Here is a 24,523-nt window from a genome sequence, read left to right on the forward strand (position 1 = left end):
TCTGCACAGACCCTGTAAGTGGGTTATTCTGGTGGAAGAGAGAGAGATGGAGAGATGGAAAGAACACCAATAAACTGGAACCACCCTAATTAAAAGACAGCTTTTCTTGACACAAATTAGAAGCAGCTGTCATTGAAAGACAGACATCTGTGTCAACTGGCTTCCTAAGGCTCCTACCTGACAAGAAATCACAACTACCGCCACCTCCTTCTGGGAATGCCCCTTGATCCTTAGCAGCAGCTCCAGCATGACTGTAGACAAGTTTCTCAGCCTGGCTGGGATTCCGGAGGCTTTTCCATGAAGTGCTATGGTTATGATTGCCTGTGTCTCACTTGGTCTGATGAGACCAGCAAGCACTTCAAGAGCACCTGTGCTATGCTTTTCAGCTTTGGCTTTGTGGGTAAGAGTGAGTGAGTGAGCAAGTGAGCGAGTGAATGAGTTAGTGTGTGTGTGCATTCTGCATTCAGATGTACATGGGGGCTTGTACATATGGAGGCCAGGTCAACCTTAGGTATCTCAGTTGCTTCCACTCTGTTTATTTTTTGTTTGTTTGTTTGTTTGTTTGTTTGTTTTTAAAGACAGGGTTGTTGGGGCTGGAGAGATGGCTCAGTAGGTAAAAGTGCACACTGCTCTTTCACAGGACCCAAGTTCAGTTCCCAGCACACACATGGGACAGAGTGACTTACAACAATGTGTAACTTTAGCTCCAGGAGATCTGATGCCCTCTTTTGGCCTCTTTGAGCAACAGCACTCATGTGCACATACCTCCACACAGACACACAAGCGTACATAATTTTAAAAAGTTAGCAAGGTGGTGGTGGCACGCCTTTAATCCCAGTACTCAGGAGGCAGAGTCAGGTGGATCTCTCTGAGCTCAAGGCCAGCTTGGTCTACAGGGTGAGGCTCAGGACAGTCAGAGAACCAGTGAGACCCTGTCTCAAAAAACAAAACAAAACAAATCTAAGTACGGGTGTCAGGGTAGGGTTGGGTGTTGGTATCTCTCACTGGCCTGGAGCTCACTAGGTTGGCTAGGCTGGCTAGCCAGGAAGCCCTATCTGCCACCAGTCTCTGCCTTCTGACTTGTAGTTCTTGGGTAGGGGTTATAAATCCTGCTTTTTTTTTTTTTTTTTTTTTTGAGACAGGGTTTCTCTGTGTAGCCTTGGCTGTCCTGGACTTGCTTTGTAGACCAGGCTGGCCTCGAACTCATAGACATTCAACTGCCTCTGCCTCCTTTAGTGCTGGGATTACAGGCATGTACCTCCTTTCCTGTTTTTTTTTTCTTTTGTTGGTTTTTTTTGTTGCTGTTCTTGTTGTTTTGCTTCTCTTGTTTTGAGATAGTATTTGACATGGCCTCAATTTTGCTAGCAGTTTAGAATGTCTCTGATCTTCTAATCTCAAGTGTTGAAATTACAAGTATGTGACACCCAGTTCTATGCACAAACCCAGGGCTGTGTACATGCTAGGCAAGCACCCAACCAGCTGAGCTGTGTCCCCAGCTCAAGACAGACACTTCTTAGCAGAAAACATGCCTGGGTAACCTACCAGCTCTAATCAGACAGGACTGGCGGGAACTGTGACCACCATCCAAAGACTGTCAGAAAGGGCAAAACAGCCTCTGGGCACTTGGAGGTCAGGAAGTTCTTTGGGAAGGGCAGAGTAGCCGGTCTCTCTATCTGATATGAAAAAACTAACTTCAAAAATGTGCAGGAGTTTCCGGCCCTGCCTGCAAGGAGAGAGCAAAGGCTGGTGTAACAGCTCTGCTTTGACGCTCTCTGTTAAGCAGCAATGACAGACAGGGGCTCAGACAGCGGAACGTGGTGGTCAAACCTGTAATCCCATCACTCAAATGGTTGAGTTAGGAGGACTGCTTGAGTGTGAGGCTGGCCTGTGCTACAGAGACTTTTAACAAACGACCAACAAAGGGTCTGGACCAGCTGGACAACACAGAATCAGGCTGGGAATCAGGAGACTGATTCTCACCACAGTCTGTCTCAGCTAAGAGGGAAGAGACTTACCAGTTTGGAAGAGGTTCAGTTCACACTCCAGATAATCAAACATTTCCACGGTGAGCTGAAAACTGACACAAGAAGAAACAGAAACTAAAGTCTATAGGCCTAACTCTCCTTCAAGCCCCAACCCAACACTGGGGCTGAAATCCACGACCCTGCACTTGCTAGGCAAGTGTGATACAGCTAAGTCATACCCCCAGCACCTCCCTGGGAATTCTATGCAATAGTTCTACCATCACGGAACCACGCCCCCAGCACTTCCCTGGGGCACTTTAGGCCGGTGCTCTACCCCTGGGCCACATCCTTGCCCCTCACTAGGAGATTCTAGGCAAGTGCTCAACTGCTGAGCCATACTCCCAGCCACAAAGCCAGGTTTTCACAGCACCCCCGCACTCTGTCCAGCTTCCCCAACCTCAGAGTTCCTCTCAAGCACATACCCCAGCTTCCCCCTAAGCATATATTATTAAAATTATTTAACAACTAAGCCCTCAAGAATACACAGGGGACAAGAGAGATGACAGGGCTTCGTTTTGGGTTGGAAGTGGAGGCTACAACAAGGAAGCCATGGTGAAAAATGTCTGGGCAGGATTCCAGACGGATAAAGCACTAGTGGTGAGTGGCCTTGAGGCTAAGTTACTCAGGGTTCTTCTCTTTCTTCACCTCAGCCTTTCACTCCCACCAGGCCCTCTCGCCATCACCAAGAGCAAAATCCAAATCACAAAAGCTTCCCTACTGGGTCTCCAGTAAAAGGATGGCCACTTACAAGTTGTTAACGTCACTTTCGCCAGCCTCATCCAGCTGCCTGTCACTCATCTGAAGGTTGCCCGGGAACCTGGGATTCTGCGAGGGAATTTGGGTAAAGGAAGGAAGAATGAAGCACCTGAGGATGCAGCTTAGTGGGTAGAGTGCTTGTTTGAGGACATGGCTTTAAAGGTAGAGATAAAGACTGGCTTCAATCCCTGGTACCTTGGGTTGGGGGGAAGCCCCTATACAGCTCAGTGAGACCAGTGCCAATATTAAGCTGCCAGTATTAAGCATGGAGCAGACCCTTTGTCAACTATACCCTTTGGAGGAAAGCAGGACACAGACCCCTTACTGGCTCCTGAGAAAAAACATTTCTTATCCATTATCCATCTTTGGAGCTGAAGGTTCCTCCCCTGCAACATGGGCCCTGGAACACTCTAAGCATGTTCCTCCCAAGGTGCAATGAGTCTCAGTATGTTAGAATGTTGTTCTGCCAATCATCTGGAATCCCTGGGCAGCAGACACTTAGTGCTGGTTCCTTCTGATTTCCAGTCAATCTTCTCAGCCTTGGCAGTTTACCAGAGCTGCTATTAGGCGCTCATGGGAGTCCAGAAGAGACAGACCCATGTATTCAAGTGGTTTGGGTTTTGTTTTGAGGCAGGGTACCATGCAGGCCAGCCTGAACTGAAATACACTATGTAGCTAAGGCCGACTTTGACTTGTAACCCTCTTTTCTCTACCTCCTGAGTGCTGGGATTACAGGTGTGCACTATACAAGTTTTCTGCAATGCTGGGGATGGAACCCAAGGCTGGATATATGCTAGGGAAGCACTCTGCCCACTTAGCTCCTAGATTCAAGTAATCTTCCTGCGTCAGTAGCCAAATAACCATAGGACATGGAAAGCCGTCATAGAAAGATAGGTGGACTCTGCATCAAGGAGCTTCTAAACTCCCCTTGACAATGTGCTAGAAGAAGGTGAGACTGGATTTGTTTTTGCTTTATCACTCTTAAAGAGCTCTCTCTCTCTCTCTGGGTTGTTTTTACTTGCATTTGATGCTTGGGGCTACATGGTAGAGAGAGAGAATAAACTTTTCTTTTTTCCTAATAGTTTAAAGGGTACATTTGATTTATTAATTATTTTATCCTCTAAAAGACTTGTTTTTTCGAGACAGGGTTTCTCTGTATAGCTCTGGCTGTCCTAGAACTCGTTCTGCAGACCAGGCTGGCCTCAAACTCACAGAGATCTGCTTCCTTCTGTCTCCCAAGTACTGGGACTAAAGGCCACCTGTCTCTAAAAAAATTTTTTTAAGATATATTTTTATTTCTGTATATGAGTACTTTGCTTGCACTCACATGTATGTACACCACGTGCATGCTTGGTGCACACAGAGTCTAGAGAAGGGTTCTAGGGATCCCTAGAACTGCAGTGAGAGATGGCTATAAACTGTGATTAAGTGCTGCGAACTGAACCCTATTCCTATTGAAAAAAAGCAGCCTATACTCTGAGCAATCTTTCCAGACCTTAGAGAACTGATTTTTGTAAATTGTTTTTTGAGCCCACCACCACCAAAAATCACACAAATAAATAAAATAAAGTAAAATACAATTAAAAACAAAAAGCCAGGAGGGGGATGGGTTCAGTTCACCCCTAAGGAAGCTCACAACTGTTTATAGCTCTTACTTCCAGAGGCTCTACTGCCCTCTTCTGGTCTTGTTGGGCACTGCATGCACATGGCACACACACATATATGCGGACCACAAACTATGAATAAATAAATCGTGTGTGTGTGTATGTGTGTGTGTGACTATTTCCCATTTTTTAACCCAGGGAAAATGGATGTGTGTTGTTATCATATTTGTAGAATGCAGAACAGAAGGACTCCATGGTCATAGGTCAAAAGGCTGGCCACATCCTGGAGTCTTTGACCACTCTTCTGTCAGTTCATTTCTCCTCACAGAGTTGGGCCATAGCATCCCCACTCCCTGAAGTGATAACAAAGACCAAGGAGAGGCTGGAGGGAGGTCTGAGGGTAGGTTGATGGAGGGGTGGAGTGAAGGGGAAGGTGCCTGGGAGATTGGCAGCTACGCACTTTGGTGTGGTATTCCATCCTTGTTCTCAGCAGTTTGAGGTAGATGCTGCACAGCTGTCCGTAGCCCTCGCTCAGGTGGCCCTTAGGGGAGAAGAGAGGACGAGGCATCAGTTTGGAGGCAGGCTTCTATTAAGTCTTTTACTTGGGCCTGCTGATTGCTGGGTGAGGAAGGAGGGCTGCCAGGCCTGACAACTGGAGTTTAATCCCTGGGACCACACAATGGAAGTGGAAGGGGAGGGCTGACTACCACAGGCAAGGCATTGTCTGACTTCAACATGGTGTCACTCATGCACCCCTACCCATCCCAACACACATAATAAATGCAATTTTAAAAGATGGGGCAGAAAAACAGCAGAGAGTAAAGCGGCTTGCCACCAAGCCGGACAACCTCAGGGTGCTACACGAGAGCAAAAACCCTGCCTCCGGCGGCCATGTTTGAATGTCACCATGTACCCCTCCCCTACACAAAACACGCACGCACACAGGCATGCAACCTAAAGAATAAATAAACATGTAAAGTGTGTCCATCCCTAGCCAGCGCTCTAATACGGAGGAAAGCCTTGAACGCCATCAGTTTCTATTTTCTCTCCCCACTCCTGGGATGAAAAAAAGAATATCCACTGTGGGGAAAGAGACCCAGTAGACAGTCCCCTGGGGGACCTTCCCAGAACTCATTAACCTCGAGCGGTGCGCTTACATGAGAGGGATCTCAATGCAGGCAAGCACAGGTCCTCTCTGGAGGAACCTGTCTTCGTTACTGACTCCAAAGAATTGCATTCCCAGGGTGGGGTGGGGTGGGGGTGGGAGGTGCCGCGATAGCACAAAAGGAAAATGTGAAGAATAACTAAAATTCACCATAAATGCCAGATAGCCAAACAGAGCTCTAAGCACAGATGATGAGATGATAAAAAGCAATGTATGCCATGTGTATCACTAATATAGCTATAAACTATTTGCAAGGACAAGATCTTGTAAAGGGGGTCTGGAGGGATGGCTCAGCAGTCAAGAGTGCATGCTACTCTTGCAAAGGCCAGAGTTCAGTTCCCAGCTCACAACTGCCTGTAACTCCAGCTCCAAAGAATGTGACACCCTCTTCTGGCCTATGTCAATACCCCGCACACACAGAAAAATACAAATAAAATACATTTTAAAGAAAGATATTTTAAAAGAAGTCACATGTGGGCCTGTACATCTGCAATCCAAGCACTGGGGAAGCTGAGGCAGGAGGATTGGGAATTGGAGGCCAGCTTGGGCTACAAAGGGAGACCCAATCAATCTGTAAGAAAGTGAGGGCTGAGATTTTTTTAAAAAGGATAAAAACGTCTGTGGGATGCTCAGGTGTATGGTGCATGCTGAGGGCCAGAGCTGCATTCCTGGCACCCACAGTGCATGTCTGCAATCCCAGAGCTGGGGAGGCAGCGGCGGGAGGGCTCAGTGGACAACCAGCTTACACTGATCGGTGAGCCGCGGGTCCAGGGAGGTTCTGCCTCAAGAAACAAGGTGGAGGCCTTAGTGTGGTGTGATGGCATATGCCTTTAATCCCAGCACTCGGGAGGCAGAGACAGGCCAGCCTGGTTTACAGAGTGAGTTCCAAGACAGCCAGGGCTACACAGAGAAACCCTGTCTCAAAAAACAAAACAAAGCAAAACAAAACAAAAACAAAAACAAAAACAAAAGTACAAGTTCTAGGCTGGTCTGGGCTATGTACGGAAACCTCAAACAAACAAATATTAAAACTTTAGTTTTTAATATTTTTATTATTAGGTGGAGAGCTGCTCTGTGTGTATATGGGTCTGTGTACTGCATGTGTGTATGTCTGAGGAGGACAGAGAGGCCACTGACTCCTGGAGTTAGAGGTGACAATGAGCCACCAACTGCTGAGCCATCTCTCCAGCAATGTACTAAAACTGCAGTGTACTGTGACCAAAGGGCAAATTATAGTGTCAAGTCCCTGTGAGGGATTCTAACTCCACCATATGGAATTCTGTTGTCAGCACAGACTCTGGGGACCCAGGACTTTCCTGTAGCCTCCGGGGACGTGCTGGCATCCTCAGCTCAACCCCAAGACTCATAGAAGAAACTCAACAATCAAGAGAAGGGCTGGGGATGTGATTCAGTGGGCAGAGTGCCCACCCCCACCCCCCCATATAAATTGGACTTGGCCATGCACACCTGTGATTCCAGCACACAGGAAGAGGGGACAGGAAGATCATGAGTTCTAGGCCAACCTTGGCTATGTAGTCAGTTTGAGGATAGCCCATGTTCCATAAGACATTGTCTCAGCCAAACAAAACCAAGAGGCAGGAGACAACTTGTTACATACCATAGTCTGTGTCTGGCTGTGTCTGGGAGTAAGGGGAGGGGGCCCAGGTACTTCTCCGTACTCACCCACATCCTGCTCATGTCGCTTAATTCATTTTTGTATCTCAGAGAGTCTTTTAGCACCTAGAAAAGAAGAGAGGAGCCATAAGAAGAGACAGAGGTGGCCAGAGAACAGTCTGCCTGGGCCTGGGGAGGTGAAGGGACGCATCAGAAGGGAGGCACCCACCGCCTGTGTGCGTGCGTATGTGTGTGTGTGTGTGTGTGTGCATGTGCGTGTGTGGGCGCATGTGCACGCGTGCGTGGATAGGTGCAGGTGCCTCAGAATACATGTGAAGATTAGTGAACAATTTTCAGATATCAGTTCTCCCCCCGATCTTGGGTTCCAGGGACCATCGTGCTGAGCTGGCAGCTGTTTTTCACAGGGGACAGAGGGGATAAAAGTGTGTGGGGACACTTCTATAGTCTGAATTATAAAGACACCTGTACGCCACATTGTTAGAAGTGACCATACATAAACGGCGTTACTGGCTTCACGCAGGCAGTTTGTTCTGAGTGACACTGACTTCAACAGTATTTCAACAAACATTTGAGCCCAGGCATCCATCAATGAGAGAAGATGCATAAATACCACAAAGCGGAACTTCATGATCACAAATATGGCCAACCTCCTGACCGAAGGGGCAAGGCTGAAGCCTGAAATGACTGACAACCTTTGTCTCCAGCCCTTCTCCCTATATAACATGCTTGATTAAGGTGAGCTAGAAGGGGCTAGAGAGATGGCTAGGGGCACTGTCTGCTCTCCCAGAGGTCCTGAGTTCAGGTCCTAGCAACCACATGGTGACTCACAGCCATCTACAGTGGAATCTGATGCCCTCTGGCATGTAGGTGTACGTGCAGATAGCATACTCATACATAAAGTAAATAAAATCTTTTAAAAAGTTTGGAAACTAAAAAGGTGAGCTAGAAGACATGATCTTCTCCAATTGCTGGTTCTCTGAATAAAATAGTTTTAAAGATTCAGTTCCTAGGGCTGAAGAGATGGCTTGGCAGTTGTATTTCCAAGGTCCTGCAGAGTTTCTTTCCCAGTCCCCACACTGGGTTGCTCACAACATCCTGGCAATTTCAGCTCCAGGGGATCTGACACCCTCTTTCAGCCTTGTCAGGTACCTGGACACATGTGGATTGCACTCACAGAGACACACGCACACAAATAAACACATATCTTTAAAGCTTCAATTCATCTGTTCACTGGGTGGGAATCGGGTTCCACTATCCCCACATGTCCCGCTGGTCCCCCCGCAGCCCCAGGGACTCACGTTTGGATGTCCGTCTCGGAGGAGTTTGTGGAATACGTGGCAGAACTTCCAGCACAGCATGGCGTTGCTGGAGAGAGGCAGTCGGTTGACCACGGACCAAAAGGTCTGTGCCCCTTTCTCGTGGTGGGTGCCCAGGATGCACGGTGAGGGGAGTCAGGGAAAACAAGGGCTCGCTGGAGGGGGACGGCTATGGGCGGGGGCCATTGCTCACTGCTAAGACCCCACATCCTACGCGGTTGCCTTGGCAGCTTGGAGGCTGAGGGTATAAAATACCTTGTTCTCTATTTTACATGTTGCCTCTAAAAATGAACTGTCTTTCTTAAAATCACATTTTAACTTATTTATGTATTATTATGTGTGCGCACTCATATGCCAGGTACATGTGTGCAGGTCAGAGGACAACACTGGAGTAGTTCCGTGTGTTGTGGGAGGTCTCGAGGTCATCAGGCTGGATGGCAAGCTCCTTTACCTCTGCTGAGCCATCTGACTGGTTCCTACCACCTGGAGTTTTGAGACAGGGTCGACATTTAAGTAGCTGAGGTTGGCCTGGAACTTAGCGTGTTAACTCTGCTCCTCCATCTCCACTTCCAGACTTCTGAGACTACCGGGAAGCGGGCCCACACCTCATTTCCGTGATGCTTGGGCCGGGACGGAGGGCTCTACGCATGCTAAGCGAACGCTCTGGTGTCTGAACCAAAAGAGCCCTCCACCTCACGGAGATCACCTCCCAGTGGCCGAGAGTCCGGGCCTGTGCCACCACGGCCCCCAGAAGTGGAAGCATCTTGAGAGGGAAGCCCCTTTGTAACCTGCACGTGTGGTCCTGGACAGGGTTGGGCTTGGCTCATCATCTCTGGATCAGCCAGGTGAAGGGTGGGACTGAGCACTGCCAACATTTTAATACCTATTTCCCCTTTCACTTTTTCTTTTGAGGTGGAGTTTCTCGGCATAGCCCTGGCTGTCTTGAAACTTGCTCTGTAGACCAGGCTGGCCTCCAACACACGGAGATTACCTGCTTCTGCTTCCCAGGGTGCTGGGATTAAAAGTGTGAGCTACCCCTGCCCATCTCCTTTCACCATTGTTTTACTCATGATCACTGTTCATGTGTGTGCTGTGCCTGTGTGACTGTGGGGGAGCGTGCTTTGGCACTTGTGTGGATCCCTGACGATGCTTCTCATGCTGTGGGTTCAGTCTTGACTAGCAAGGCATGTACCTTTGCACGCTGAACCTGCTCAGAAGGCTTTTTTATGATTGAAGTGAGGGTACAAGCTGGGCATGGTGACACATACCTATAATCCCAGTGGGATCCTGAGGCAGGAGAATCCCAATTTTAAGGCCAACCTGGAGGACACAATGAGGCCCTGTCTCAAAACCAGCACTATTGAAACCCATCAATAAACAAGTGTGGGCTGGAGAGGTGGCTCAGCGGTAAGGAACGCTGGCTGCTCTTCTAGGACTCAGGTTTGATTCCTAGCACCCACACAACAGCTCACAACTGTCTGTAACTCCAGTTCCAGAAGATCCAATGCCCTCTTCTGGCCTCCTTGTGAACTGCAGGCATGTGGCACTTAGCCATATATGCAGGTAAACACACATACACATAATAAAATAAGCAAATAAAAAAAATAAATGTAGCTCAGTTGATGAAGAATTTGTCTGGTATGCATGAAGCCCCAGATTTCACCCCAGTACTGCATAAAAACTGAGTGTGGTGGTACTCGTCTACAATCCCAGCAGTCAGGAAGTCAGGAGTTCAAGGGTATCCTCAGCTACACAGTGAATCTGAGGCCAGCCTGGGCTACATGAGACTCCATCTCAAAATAAATTTAACTAACTAAATAAATAGAAGAGGCCTGGGCTGGCTGGTGTCCTAGGACCCTTGGACATTGCCAGGCTGGGTTTTCTAGGACCAGCGCTCTCTGGGTCTTCAGCTATACCAGAAGTGGCTTCTGTCTGCAGGCTCTAGTCCCTGGCAAGGGTTACTCTTGTTGCTGAGTAAGGAGCTTCCTCCTGACCTCAGTTCCTACCATCTGACCCCCCATCTGGTTGGCCTCCCAAGGATCCAATCCAAAAAGGATATTCCTGGCATGTTTTTCCTTCACGGCCACTTCCTGCGTATTAATGGCCTTATTGACGCTGACAGTCTGCAAAACAAGGAGGGGGAGGGGAAACAGATGAAATAAATAAGCCTCTAAGAGTGACTGAGACCCTCCCAACTTCCCATCCGTTCCTTTTCCTCGCAACCCCCCTCCTCCAACGACCCTTGGTGCTGATGAGAGCCCTGGATGGTCTCGGGGCCCTAGATCTTCGGCTTAAATCCCGAGCTTGGGGGAGGGAGTGGGCGCAGAGGTGGGCAGCACTCCCAGACCAGCTGTCCCAGGCTGTCCCAAGGGAGCGGGCTTTGCTGCCTGGCAAAGCTGCTGCACCCGCCTGCTACTCACTGGCTTGGCACAACAGCATGGTAATTAAGGGGCCACACAAAGGAAGGCTTCTTCATCCCCAGGGAAACATTATTCCTCAGAGTACAAGAGGAAGAGCTGCTGATGTCAGGAAGCTGCTGCAGCCTGAGACTGGCCAGCCACCCCTGTGCCACCTCTAAACCTTCCCACCTGGGGCTGGCGAGATGGTTCAGCCAGGAAAGGTGCTGGCCCAGCAAGCTTGACAACTGGACCCCATGAAGATGGAATGGGAGAGCCCCATTCACAAAGGTGTCCCTGACCTTCACACAAGAGCTGTGGCAAGTACCTTCCCCCAAATAGTAAACACACCTTCCATGGGCTTTCCCTGACCCTCCATCCACTCCTGGCCATTTTCCAGCTTGAGGGCAGATCCCCTTTCCTTCCACAGTCACACAGAAAAAACATGAAATGATTCCTTTGCAGTTAATTTTAACCTTGACAGATGAATAATTTGGTATCATACCATCTAGGTTATTTTATTGTTGTTGATGATTTTTTTGAGCTTTATTACTTTTCAAAATTATATGTGTGTGTGCCGATGCACAGGCAAGCAGGTGGTGGAAGAGGCCGGGACGTGGGAGCTGGACTCAGGCGCTCTACAAAAACAGTACCTGTTCCTCACTGCTGAGCCACCTGCCAAGCCTCTGCTGTTGGCTTTTTCTGAAAAAGGTTTTATTAAATTACATTTATTTATTCTGTGCATTGTGGGGTGGACTGTACCCCCTTTGTTTTACTTTCACATGACCCACCTGCCTGAGCCTCCTGAGTGCTGGGACTAAAGATGGGCACCCCTACCAGCCGGCACATGGGGCATGCCCAACGCTTACTTTTAGATTTTTGAGGCAAAGTCTCACTAGGTTGCTTGTGCAGGCCTTGAACGAACTTCGTACCCCAGACAGCCACTGATACAAGACCCCTCCCCCCACATCTCAGCCTCCTGTGGTAGAAGAGGTTGTAGGTATTGTACCACCGGGTCCAGCTCCACATATTCATATTAACCAATGTTCTCATATCTAAGGGGTAAGTTTCCAGGAGCGGGAATATGTGCTCACAATGTTTTGTTTGGAGCTGGAGAGATGGCTCAGTGGTTAAGAGCACCAGCGGTTCTTACAGTGGGCCCAGGTTCCGTTCCCAGCACCCACAAGGTGTCTTACAACCATCAGTAACTCTAGCTCCAAGGAATCTGATGTGCCTTTTTGTCTCTATGGTTACCAAGCACAGAGATACAGGCAAACAAAGCATCCATATAAAAAAAAAAAAAAACTTTTTTTTTTAATTTTGTTTGTCTAAATTATTTTTAAACCTTTCATTATGGAAGCACTCAAAAACATATATAAAAACATGCTCGACTGGACTGCTTCAAACTTTATGTATAGCCAGGAATGACCCTGAACTTCTGACCCTCCTGCCTCCCCATCCTGAGTGTCTCCAGTACTGATTTATAATGGTGCTGGGACCCCAGACTTCATGAGTACTAGGAAAATGACCTACTAACTGAGCACCCAGGCACCCTGATGAAGTGGCACATGCTAGCTTATCTGTAACCCTAATGTTTTGGAGGAAGAGGCAAGAGGACCCCTTGATCTTCTTCAGAGCCAGCCTCAGCAATCTAGGGCACTCAAGGGCAGCCTGGGCTAGGTGGGACCCTGCTTCAAAAAAATAAACTAAAAGACGGTGTGACGGATGGGAATTTCTTCTTGCAGTTACTCGGCTCCCACCAGCCACTGACCCCTCATTCCCGGGTGTAAGTCTAGCTCACTTTGCCTGTCAATCACCTCCCTGGCTGACTGAGAGAAAGACGGACAGTTAAAGCTAGAGGAGGTCCCTGCTGTGTGGAACAGGATGATAGATAATAAAGACAGCGTGACTGGTGCTGGCTGGGGACCCATAGAAGGCTCTTGAGCAGGGCAGGGGCTTGCTGCATTGTATTTAGAGAGTCGCTGCCTCTAAGCCTGGGTCCAGCGCACCCGAGAAGGACCTAGTCTAGCACAGGGCTTGGAGGAGAAGACATGTTCTAGTTGTGCTTTTCATTCCTGAGACAAAATACCTAACCAAAGCAACACAAGGGAGACAGGGTCGATTGTGGCTCACGGTCTGAGGGTACACAGTCCATCATGATGGGAAAGCGTGGCAGTGGGAGCGGGAGGCGGCTGGCCACCTTTAGAGTGGGGTTTCCCATCTAAATTAACTCAATCCGGAAACTCCCTCAGAGACAGGTGCACGGGCTGTCTCCGGTGGTTCCAGGTCCTGCCAAGCTGACAATAGATACTAACCACCAAGCCAGCAAGATGGCTCAGTGGGTTAAATGTGTTCACCACCAATCCCCTAGACCTGCACGGCAGAAGAAAACTGACCCCCGACCTTCACACATGCACCCGGCACTTCACTTCCACGCCATACACACACACACACACACACACACACACACAGAATGTAAAATGGGAATACTAACCATCATAAATTGCTTGGGGCACTTGTAGATCCCCTGACCTAGCTATTAACCTACATCCTCTCCTGCAGCTGGGCTACATGTGCTGGGGCTGGGTTGGGGGGAGGGTTCGAAAGAGCTCATTCAGCATTGCCAGTGTACCCCACATTCTCCTGGTGACACTCACTACTGTGGAGGAGCCTGGGAACCAGAGGCCCTGCCATGGTTCGCAGCAACAGCTCAGTTTCTGTAACCAGCAGAGCCGCTCAGGGCAGTGAGGCACAAGGCAGGCCCAAGCTTCAACATTCTCCAGTTTTGGGTTGTGCTGAGACAGAGTCTCATTTATCCCAGGCTGGCCTTGAACTCTCTATGTAGCAGAGGACAGCCTAGAACTTCTGATCTTTCTGCCTCTGGCTCCTAAGGGCTGAGGTACAGGTGTGCACTACCATGCCCTGTTTACACGGTGCTAGGGCTGGAATCCACTGCCCTCACACCTACTAGGCAACTACGCTGTATTCCCCAGCTCACCCAACTCACTACCACAGGCTAACCTGGAACTCACAATCCTTCAACCTCAGTCTTCTCCGAGCTAGAATTAACAATTATGTGCCACCATGTTTGGCTCATGCTGGACTCTATTTACAGCAAGCTGTGACGTGACCAGGCTTAGAGGTGTTAACCTATAACCCCAGCTGCTGGAGGAAGCTGAAGCAGGAGGGCTAGGAAGCGGGTTCAAGGTTATGCTAGGCAATATTAACACCCGCCTCAAGATGGGGGTGGGGACAGCTCTGGGTCACCCAGAGCCCTCAGTCGGTCACTTTTATGTTTTGGGGCAGATGTTCCATTAGGACCAGTGTGCCAGAAGACACCTTCATGTCCCATCTGCCATCACACATACTCCTATATCTACCCACATTACAAAGACTACATTTTGGGGCTGGTGAGGGGGCTCCTCAGGAAAAGGTGCTTGTGGCTAAGCCTGGCAACTGATCCAGTCAATAGAACCTACACAGCAGACTCCTGCATATTGTCCTCTGAACTCCACATGCGCCTCTTGGCATGTGTGAGCCTTAGCCTCTGCATAAATAAATGTTCAGCCAGGTGCAATGGCGCATGCCTGTAATCTCAGAGGCAAGTGGATCTCTGTGAGTTCAAAGTCTACAAAGCGAGTCCAGGACAGCCAAGAAACCCTGTCTGGAAAAACCATAAATAGATAAATAATCTAGCAGCTACATTTTACCAGTTTTTGTACAATACCCTGTCCCCTCTGGTACATAGACATGGGGTTTTATGTAGCCTAGGCTGCACTAGGATGTGCTTTGTCATCAGGCCAGGGTCATAAATGTATACCTTTCAGACAATTGCCTTTCTCCAATGAAGGCTAAAATCCAAGCCAGGTGCTGGTGGTACACGCCTTTAATCCCAGCACTTGAGAGACAGAGGCAGGTGGATCTCTATGAGTTCAAGGCCTGGTCATGGAGTCTACAGCATGGCTCTGGTCTACAGAGTGAGTTCAAGGACAGCCAGCGCTAAACAGAGAAACCTGGTTTCAAACAAAACAAAGTAAAATCCAAGGGGCTGAGGTGTCTTCCCCAGCCTGTAAAGTGCCTGCCATTCAAGCAAGAACCCCAAGTCTGATCCCTAGCACCCACATAGAATCCAGGCGTGGCACACATCTTATAACCCATCTGGGGAGCACAGCACAAGGCAGAGACAGGCAGATCCCTAGATCACTGGTCAGATGAGCCTGTGTTCAGTGAGAGCCTTCCTAGAAAAAAAACAAGACGGAGAGCAACCACGGCACTGGAAGTTGACCTCTGACTTCCATGTGCACACATGAACACATCTGTACACCACACATACACATACAGTGCACATATGCACATACAACACACAGCCAGAGTTAGGCACTGATTTCTCCTTCTACGCTGCCTCACACCCTCTAAAGCAGGACAGGACAAGGTCCCCAGGCCTTACTGCTGCCCACTCCCCCACACCACTCGGCTGCTGCGCAGGCACTGAGGGAAATCATTTGGTCTGGATGGATCTGGTTCTTCTGCAGGCAAAGGACAGTGCGAGCAGGGGGAGGGGTGCTTCCAGGGCAGGGGGTGGAAGTTGGGGGCTCTGTGTCTCACCTCTGGAGAGGGGTCTAGGTTCGAGAACATCCTTTGAGAACACTCTGTTCCCTTTATTCCACTGGAGTCACACGGGACCTAAGGCCAGCAGCAGCTCTCCTGAAAGAACAGCATTGTACAACACTTCCTGGCCCAGCTGGCCCTTGTGTCCCCAGCTGGTCCCTGAGAGCCAATTATCAGCAGGCACTGCAGGAAGGGAGGCTTTCTCTCAAGTTCTCTTCCTCCCTCTCCAGTCCTCTCTATTTACAGGCTCCCTCCAGGCACACTAGCCTGGAAGTGACCAATGGGAAGTTTTGGAGCCTTGCTCCTAGAGGGGGGAGTGGAGACTGTGCTTGCTTGCAGGGCCGACAGGACATTGTCCAGTCACGCACACAGCTTTGGGTGGCAGCCCAGCCTTTGGGCAACCAAGGCCAAACTAGCAGGAGTAGGCAGAGAGGATGTGCACTGGATTGGGATGTAGCCACAGGCAAGGGGCCAGAGGAAGACCAACTGCTGAGGTTAGAAAGAACACCCAAAAAAGGACCAGAGGAGAGGAACAGAAAACAAAACAGGAAGGAGAAGGAGAAGGAGAAGGAGAGGGAGAGGGAGAGGGAGAGGGAGAGGGAGAGGGAGAGGAAGAAGAAGAAGAAGAAGAAGAAGAAGAAGAAGAAGAAGAAGAAGAAGGAGAAGAAGAAGAAGAAGAAGAAGAAGAAGAAGAAGAAGAAGAAGAAGAAGAAGAAGAAGAAGAAGAAGAAGAAGAAGAAGAGAAGAAGAAGAAGAAGAAGAGAAGAAGAAGAGAAGAAGCAGCAGCAGTAGCAGCTATTGCTGTAGCTCAGTGGTGGAGCACCTGCCTATAATTCCCCAGTGAGGGGCTGGGAGTCATAGCCCAGAGACACAGTAGCTACCTAGAATCACCTGGTAGAGGTCTTGGGCATGTCTCAGTGGTACAGTGCCTGTTTTGCATGCAGGAGACCTTCAGTTTAATTCTCATATTACACAAAAATAAAAAGAGTGTCTGGAAAGATGGCTCAGTGGTCAAGAGCCTAGCTGTTTCACTCCCAGCACTTACATGGTGGTTTACAACTGTCCAAAACTCCACTTACATGGGATCCGGTGCTCTCTTTTTGTTGCTGCAGGTACCAGGCACACACATGGCACACATACATGCATGCAAGCAAAACACCATTCACATAAAAAATAAAAAGACACTATTTGTGCTTTTTTAAATTTGTTTTTGTTTCCCCTTTCCTTCTTCCATTTCCTTTTCCTTCATCCATTTCCTTTTCCATTTTTCTCTTCCTCTCCCCCTTTCTGCTCTTCTGTTTTCCATGCTTGCTTCTTTTTAACAGGAAACACCCCAATCAGGACCAAAGAGGAGTCCAGCTGGAAAGTCAGTGTGAGCTAGTGGTGATGCAGGTAGGCTGCCTCTGAATAACCCTATGGGATGGTGCCACATACATTGGGGTGGGTGTTCACCCACTGCAATCAATCTAATCTAGACACAGACAGGCCAGGAAGCGTTCTAGGTCACTCCAGATCCTGTTGACAGTATTAGTCATCATACCATCTGTCTGGAAGAAGTACTGCAATCTCTTCATCATCTTTACACTCACAATCATCCAGAATGCACCCATTCTCTGTCCCCCACATGGCTTATGTGTGAAAGCATTTGTTCCCAGATAGTGACACTATTTGGAAAGGTTGTGGGGTGGGCCTTGAACCTCTGTAACTCAGCCCCATTTCCCATTCATATTCTGCTTCCTGATTGCGAATACAGTGTGGGCAGCCAGGAAACTGCTCCCATCATTATTTCCCTGCCTGCTGCCCTGACTTTCCCACCATTACGGAATGTGCTAGAATAAACCCTTTCTCCTTTAAGTTGTTTTGTTAGATTTTCCAATAGAAAAAGCAACCAATAGAGATGCAAAATGTCCTGCTTCCCTAAGCTAAACTATTTGAATGTAAATTCAGAGAGAAGAGATCTTCCTGGAGGAAGTGGGTCACTGGGTTTTGGGGGTCAAACCTTGACCTGGCTGCACTTTCTATCTGAGCTTTCTGCTTCCTGGTCCATATTGAGAGAAGTCCTGACCACAAGTTCCTGCCATTGGGTACTCCGCTAGGCTTTCCCATCAAGGTAGACTGCATCTTCTTAAACCGTGAGCCAGAATCAACCATTTGAGCCGTAAGTTAGGTATCAGGGATTTGGTGACAATAGCAGACAAGTGAGGCAAAGCCTGAAATCAAGATTTCCATTCTGCTAGCAGCATCTCTTGCCTGGGCTTCTGTGGAAAGTGATCCAGATGTTCAGGGTTGGGCTGTGTCTGCCCTCAAACCACTAAGTTGCCCAACAGCTCTCTTCCCTCTTTGTGCCCTCTGACACACCCCATTTCCACAGCAGCTTCATGCCAACAATTTCACAAAAGTAGGTAGAGGGCTGAAATGGGCAGCACAGGAAGCCCTCAGCACCCAGCTGCATCGCTCACAGAGCTGATTCATCAGTGACCCCATCTGTCCCATGACTGAGGCAGGAAGTCCTCGATGCAAGCCCAGCAATGCCAAGGCCCACCGCCTCTCCCTCCCAAATGTCTTCTGCCTTCCTAACCCTGTTCTAATTCCACAAAGGATACTCTTACCTCATACCCTTAATACTGTAGAACCTCAACTCTACCTCTGCCCTCACAGAGTCAGCTCTCTATAAAGCAGCAAGAATAAAGTTGTTAAGGCTAAAAGCGTCGCTCAGCAATGGAATCCCCCAGTGAGGGGCTGGGAGTGCGGCTCAGTGGTTGAGCACCTGTGTAGAAGGGGCTGAGAGTGTGGCTCAGTGGTAGAGCATTTGCTTGCTTTCCCTGTTAGCAGATGTTTAGTCATTTCTGACTTAATCAGACTCAAAAGGACAAATCTGTCAGACAAGAACAAGAACCCAATGAAGACAACATAACCCTGAATAGCTTCCAAACAAACTGACCTCTCATCTTCAAGGAGACAGTCTGTACTGGTTGCTGGTCCCTAGATTGCTAGCGTTGCTTCAGGCCCTTAGTAGGGACACGCCCTCTCATAGAGGTACCCCAATGTGATGCCCATAGCCGCTCCAGTCACCACAGGCAGCCATTTTAGGAAGTTAGAAAAAACCCCATCAGGAGCTGATCTGTGAGTTTGAGGCCAGCCTGGTCAACAGAGTGAGTTCAAGTACAGCAGGGCTACACAGAGAAACCCTGCCTGGGTTGGGGGGAGGGGTGGGTCAATGACAGGAAGCAAGAGGGAAGAGTTAGGAAAGAGTAAGAAAGAAACCTAAAGACAGTGGTAATGTCAAGATAGGTTCTCTTGACTCCAGTGAGCAGACCTTGAGGTTTTGTTTTTTTTTTAAAGTAAATGTAACTTTTCTCCATGAAAAATAGGAATTGACACCAAGTGAAAATTAAAAGAGTATTTGTTCACCTTAAAAAAAGAAACTGGCATCACACACCTTTAAATAGCGATCTCCACTCGTACATTTAAAATTGGGTTGTGTTTACAGAAGTGTGATTTACTCAAAACCACAGCGGTTACATAAAGCTCAGAAGAGATTCCCTCCCAGGTAAGCATAGAGCCAGCCCAGCATCGAGTCACCTGCCTTCTAGAAGCACTCAGCACCACTCTTGCCCAATACTGAGAGTAACCCCAATCTTAGGAAGTCTTTAGGGGCCACTCCAAGTCTCCACTCCCCTTCAAACTTGGAGAAATGGTTCCACATTTTTCCAACACTCAACACACTTTTTTTTTTAAATACATGTACATTTATTTTGCCTCTTTGTGATACAGTCATGAAATACAGATGGCACTGTAAGTAGCCCAGGCTGGCCCTAAACTAAGGATCATTGCTCCTGCTTCAGTCTCCCCAGTGCTGGGATGAAAGGTTTGTGTCACCACGCTGACTGTTTAATGGTTTGGGGGAACAGTGGTGACTCAGTTGGACTTACTTTTTGTTTTGTTTTGTTTGAGATGTCCGTGATCTCACGGAGCTCAGGCTGACCTTGAACTCAACTGTAGTTTAGGATGACCTTGAACTTTCTGGTCCTCCTGCTTCCACCTCAGAGTGCTGGGATTCCAGGCCTGGACCCTATGCCTGGTTTTATGAAATGCTGGAAACTGAACCCAGGGCTCACTAGTGAATTCGAGGCAAGCACTCTACTGAGCCACACCCCCAACCCTTGTGTCCATCGCATTCTTCTGGCTACTGTGCTGAGACCAGCTGACAGGAACAAGCACCTCAGGCCAAATGCCAGCAGCCTAGATGAGGGCGGCAGCAGGGGAAGGATGAGCACATGCTCATCCTTCTATTTTTTCCTTTTTAGTCAGTGCTAGGGGTAGAACCCAGGGATAGTGTGAATGCTACTGAAATGTATGTTAACATGTGTATGTAGTGTACTTGAGCATGCTTATGCCTTTGTGTGTGCGTGTCTGTGCATAGGAGTGAGCAGGCAGAGGCTGGCATTAGGCCTCTCCCTCCATCATTCTCCTTCCACTTTGTATTTGGAGATCAGGTCTCCCATTTAAACCTAGAACTTGCCATCACGGTTCATCTGGCTGGCCAGCTCACTCCAGGAATCCTGGCTCTGCCTTCATCAGGCTGGGAGTACAGATTTTCCTAGTACCTCCGGAGAACCAAATTTTGATTCTCTCGCTTGCTCAGCAAGCATTTTATCTGCTGAGCTGTCTCTTCATTGTAGAATTCAGGACTGACACAGGATTTGTTGATGGGATGTTTCATGGATACTGGCCAAGAAGTGGAAGAAGCAAAAATGACACCATGAATATCTTCCAGAGGAAACAAAAGGACCAAATTGCCCACAAGATGGAGAGATGCTATGTATGGTGGCATAGGTCTGTAATTCAGACACTAAAGAATCTGTGGCAGGAGAAATCTCAAGTGCGATGCCAGCATTAGCTACACAGAGAGTGTGGGGTCAGTTTGTGCAACACAGCGAGACCCAGCCTCAAAAATAAATAAATGCAATGGAGAGAATCGTGGGGAAAGTTTGAGTACTCGAGAGCTTGTTTTCAGGTATTAAATAAAAGCAGCCTATCAGATGTCCACTCAGCACTATAAATGAGCAAACTAGGCAAGGATTCTACCAACTGACCTACATTCCTAGCTCAGGGTTTCTTTGTTATAAATGGAGAAATGGGCAAGTGGGATGAGCCACATACGGAACTTAGAAGAGTTCCAGTGGGGCTGTGGATATGGATCAACACTATAGCACTTTCCTAGAATCCCCCAGTAAGAGGCTGGTGGTGTGGTTCAATGAGAGGACCTGACTAGCATCCTGGCTGGGTTTGCTTTATTGTTTTTTTGTTTTTGTTTTGTTTTTTTGTTTTGTTTTTTTTTTTTTGGGGGGGCGCTATTTGACACAAGCTAGAGTAATCTGAGATAACGGATAACTGAGAAAATTTTGAGATTTTAGTGGTGAGTTCAGCTGCGCCCTGACTCATCGATAGAGTCTGACCAGAAAGTTGTAAGTTGAAAAATAACCCTTTTCTTCCCAAGGTGCTTAAGTTCATAGCATTTCATCACAGCGCTAGAAACTGTACAAAGACCGAGAATATTCAAGTGAGTGGCCAAGGATAACGCTGCTTCATGAAGAAAACAGTAGAGCTGGGTGTGGCTGCAGCACTGGAGGGAAGGGGCAGAGGTAGGTACCCTGTGAGTTTCAGGCCAGCCAGGTCTACATGGTGATACCCTGTTATAGGGAGGGTCCAAGATTTATAAATGTAGTCCACACCAAAACAGAGACAGAGTTTAATAACGGATCAGCTCTCCAAAGACGCACACGAAAAGTCTGGGAACAAACCAAGGTCACCCAGATGTTTAAGAAGGAGATATAGAAGCAAAGGAGGAAAGGGAAAAGAAAGCTTACAGGGAAGGGAAAACAAAGAGTGTGGTGCCTGGAGCCCACAGAGAGAAGTCTCTCACAAAGAGGGATCAGTGAACGGGATGTGGCTGACAAGCCAGATGAAGAGAGCTAAAAACTGAACATGACTGGGGCTGTGTGGGTCCCTTAGAAAGACTGACCCTTCTCTCTCAGATGCCATGAAAGACAGGAAGGAGGGGATCTATCTGCAGCTCGCTAGGGCTTAGCAGTATTTTTGTTGCTTTCCTGGGGCAGGGCAGGGGGACCCAGCTGGAAAGAAGTGGTGGGTCAAGGTTGGTTTGTTTCAAATGGAGAGATGATAATGTGTTTGCACATTTGGGACTCAACAGATGTACTGGATGGGCACAGGTGGCCCAGACAGTAATAGCTGTGTGAACTTTCGAGGGCCCGTATCCTCAGGGTTACAGAGGAAACAAAGCTGAGGGAGGGATGTACAGGGACCCACAAGGTGCTGGTGGCAGCAGGAGGGTCCTGTGCAGGTGTCTCTGGACATTATCCCAACTACAGTTTCACCTCCCTCCCCTCCAAGCCTCTCCCCCCGCTCCCGTACCTCCCCTCTCCACTGGATCCACCTTCCCATCTCTTCCCCTCAGAAAAGAGCAGGCCTCCCAAGGCCATCAACCAAACACAGCATAACAAGCTACAGTAAGCCCAGGTACATACCGTAACAAACGGGTTTTAAGTCATTATGAAATACACTTCTAGACATGTCTGTGAGAAAACATCTAGATTGCCTTAATTGAAGTGGGAAGACAAGATCTTCCCTGGATGTGGTCGGCACCACCAATGGGCTGGGGCTCCCAAATGAATAAACAAATTAATAAAAAGAAGAAAGTGAGCTGGGTGTGGTGGTGCATGCATTTGATCCCAGGCAGATCTCTGAGTTCAAGGCCAGCCACCATGACTAACCCCACCATGATAGACTGTGAGGTCCAATAAACCATTTACCTCTAAGCGCCTTTGTCGGGTATTTTGCCACGGCAAAAGTTAATGAGATGACCCAGGTTGTAAACAGAAGTCATAATTTGAACACAGATCTCTACAGAGGGCCAAGGCCACCAATCCTACCTAAATCCTTCCTGGCTACTTGATTTTTGTCAGCTTAACCCAACTAGAATCACCTGGGAAGAAGGAGCCTTAGTCAAGAAATTGCCTCCATCAGATTGGCCTGTGGCTGTGTCTATGGAGCATTTCCTTGATTGATGATTGATGTGGGAGGGCCCTGCCCACTGCTGGTAAGTGGACCTAGGTTTATAAGAAAGCAAACTGGGGAAGAGGTGGGGCTCAGCCGTTAAGAGCACTGATAGGCAAGCAAGATACCTAAATGCAGCCAAAACACCCACTTAGATAAAATTTTTTTTTTTTTTAAAAGAAAGCCATGAGAATATGCCAGTAAGCAGTGTTCCCCTACGGCCTTTGCTTCAGCTCCTGTGTCTTAGCTTCCCTTTATGGCGGACTGTAACTTAGAAGATTAAAAGAAACAAAACAAAACAAAAACACTAACTGCTTTGTGGTTCCGGTGTTTATCACGGAAAGCAAACTAGAATGCCTGGGATGGACGGTGCAGTCATTTCCCCAGATGGGAGCACACTGCCAGATGCCAAGCCCCCAATTTGGGGACCAACATAACCAGGCAGCAGAAATTCAGGCCTCACTGATATTATTATTAGTAGGTCAGAAACTAAGAGTATAACTGGGTGTACTGACACACAAGCCTGTCATCTCAGCACTTAGGTAGAGGCAGGGGAGCCAGGAGTTCAAGGCCACCCTCAGCTATACAGTAAGTTCAAGGCCTATGTCAAGAGAGAGGGTGGGATGGGGATGGTGGGGCATAGAAAAAAGGGCTGGGGAGATGGTTCAACATGAGGACCCAAGTTTAATCCTCAGAATCCATTAAAAAAAAAAAGTTTATGTGGGATGGATGGTGATAGCATGTCCCTAGGAAGTGGAGTGGATGATGGCTGAGGAATGTCACCTGCTGTTGGCCTCTGGCTTTCACACACATGTTGCCAGTATATTTTGCACACAGAAAAAAACAGGAGAAAAAGTGAATCAGTATCAAAGGGCATGGCCTCCCTCGGCAGACCACGGAACGTCACACCAACAAGGCAGGGGCAGGTGGTCAGAACAGGGAAGATGCTCTAGAGTCTTCTCATGATGGGGGGATGGGAGGGAGTTGCTAATTTTGGAGGTGGATCTTATCAGCCGCAGGGCTAAGATTTGACTTCCTCAGAAAGCAAAGCCACCAAGAACTCTCACTTCTGTGTCTCCAGGGCCAAGGGTAGAGATGAAGCAGGTAGCAGCTCTCCAAAGTGCCAGGCAGGGCAACCCCCCACCTGGACCTCCAGGCCTGGGAGTTTGCTGGTCATAGGCTCAGGGTGGTAACACCATCAGATCCATCTTTTGCCCGCTCTTTCTCCTCACCACGGTTGTTTCTGACAGGGTCTCACACAGCTCAGGTTAGCCTCAAACTCACCGTACCTCTTCCAGGTGCTGGCTACAGGTGTACACCACCATACCCAGCTCCATGCGGTGCTAGGGATAGAACCCATGACTTCATGCATGCTGGCCAAGCAACCACGCCCTGCTACATGCCAAGCTCAGAGCTATCTTACTAAAGCATAGTTCTAGCAAGATGGCTCAGTGGGGAAGGAGCTTTGTGCCAAGACTTGATGACATGAGTCTGATCCCCAGGACCAACATGATGGAAGGAGAGAACTGGCATCCCCAAGCTGTCCCCCAGCCTCTGGGCATACCCACACAGGCGCACACAGTAAGTAAAGGCGTAATTATAAAAATGTGAACCACTGCTCCAACAGTGCCATATGCTATGGCCTGGGTAAAAGTCCCTCACAGGCCTGTGGTTTTTTGGCTTTTCAAGACAGGGTTTCTCTGTGTAGCCTTGATCATCCTGGACTCACTTTGTAGAGCAGAGCTCCACTTGCCTCTACCTCCCTGAGTGCTGGATCACAGGCATGCCACCACACCTGGATCCTCACAGACCCTTTATTGAAGGTTTGGGTCACCATTTGAGACAATGTTTTTTTTTTTTTTTTTCAGTGCTGGAATTTGAACCAATGGCCCTGCACATACCGGCACTGTACCAGTGAGCTGTATACCTAGCTCTCCTTAAC

The 24,523-nt window shown here is 48.4% G+C and overlaps 1 protein-coding gene across 5 annotated transcripts in view; it reads right to left on the reverse strand.

Moving 5' to 3' along the window:
* Hip1 (huntingtin interacting protein 1) overlaps positions 1 to 24,523 on the reverse strand; it is a 125,413-nt gene that overhangs the window by 40,681 nt on the left and 60,209 nt on the right. For 4 of the 5 annotated variants that reach the window (XM_060382200.1, XM_021649325.2, XM_021649327.2 and 1 more), the window contains exons 2-7: positions 10,560 to 10,623; positions 8,483 to 8,625; positions 7,233 to 7,289; positions 4,845 to 4,925; positions 2,773 to 2,849; positions 2,016 to 2,077 (exon numbers count right to left, since the gene is read on the reverse strand). In XM_060382200.1, the coding sequence (XP_060238183.1) occupies positions 2,016 to 2,077; positions 2,773 to 2,849; positions 4,845 to 4,925; positions 7,233 to 7,289; positions 8,483 to 8,625; positions 10,560 to 10,623 (484 nt within the window). Of the gene's footprint in view, positions 1 to 2,015; positions 2,078 to 2,772; positions 2,850 to 4,844; positions 4,926 to 7,232; positions 7,290 to 8,482; positions 8,626 to 10,559; positions 10,624 to 15,501; positions 15,601 to 24,523 lie in introns of all 5 variants that reach the window. The other variant, XM_060382202.1, reaches the window with a different exon arrangement.

The sequence above is a fragment of the Meriones unguiculatus genome, chromosome 4 (genome assembly GCF_030254825.1).
Source record: "Meriones unguiculatus strain TT.TT164.6M chromosome 4, Bangor_MerUng_6.1, whole genome shotgun sequence".
Lineage (NCBI taxonomy): Eukaryota > Metazoa > Chordata > Mammalia > Rodentia > Muridae > Meriones > Meriones unguiculatus.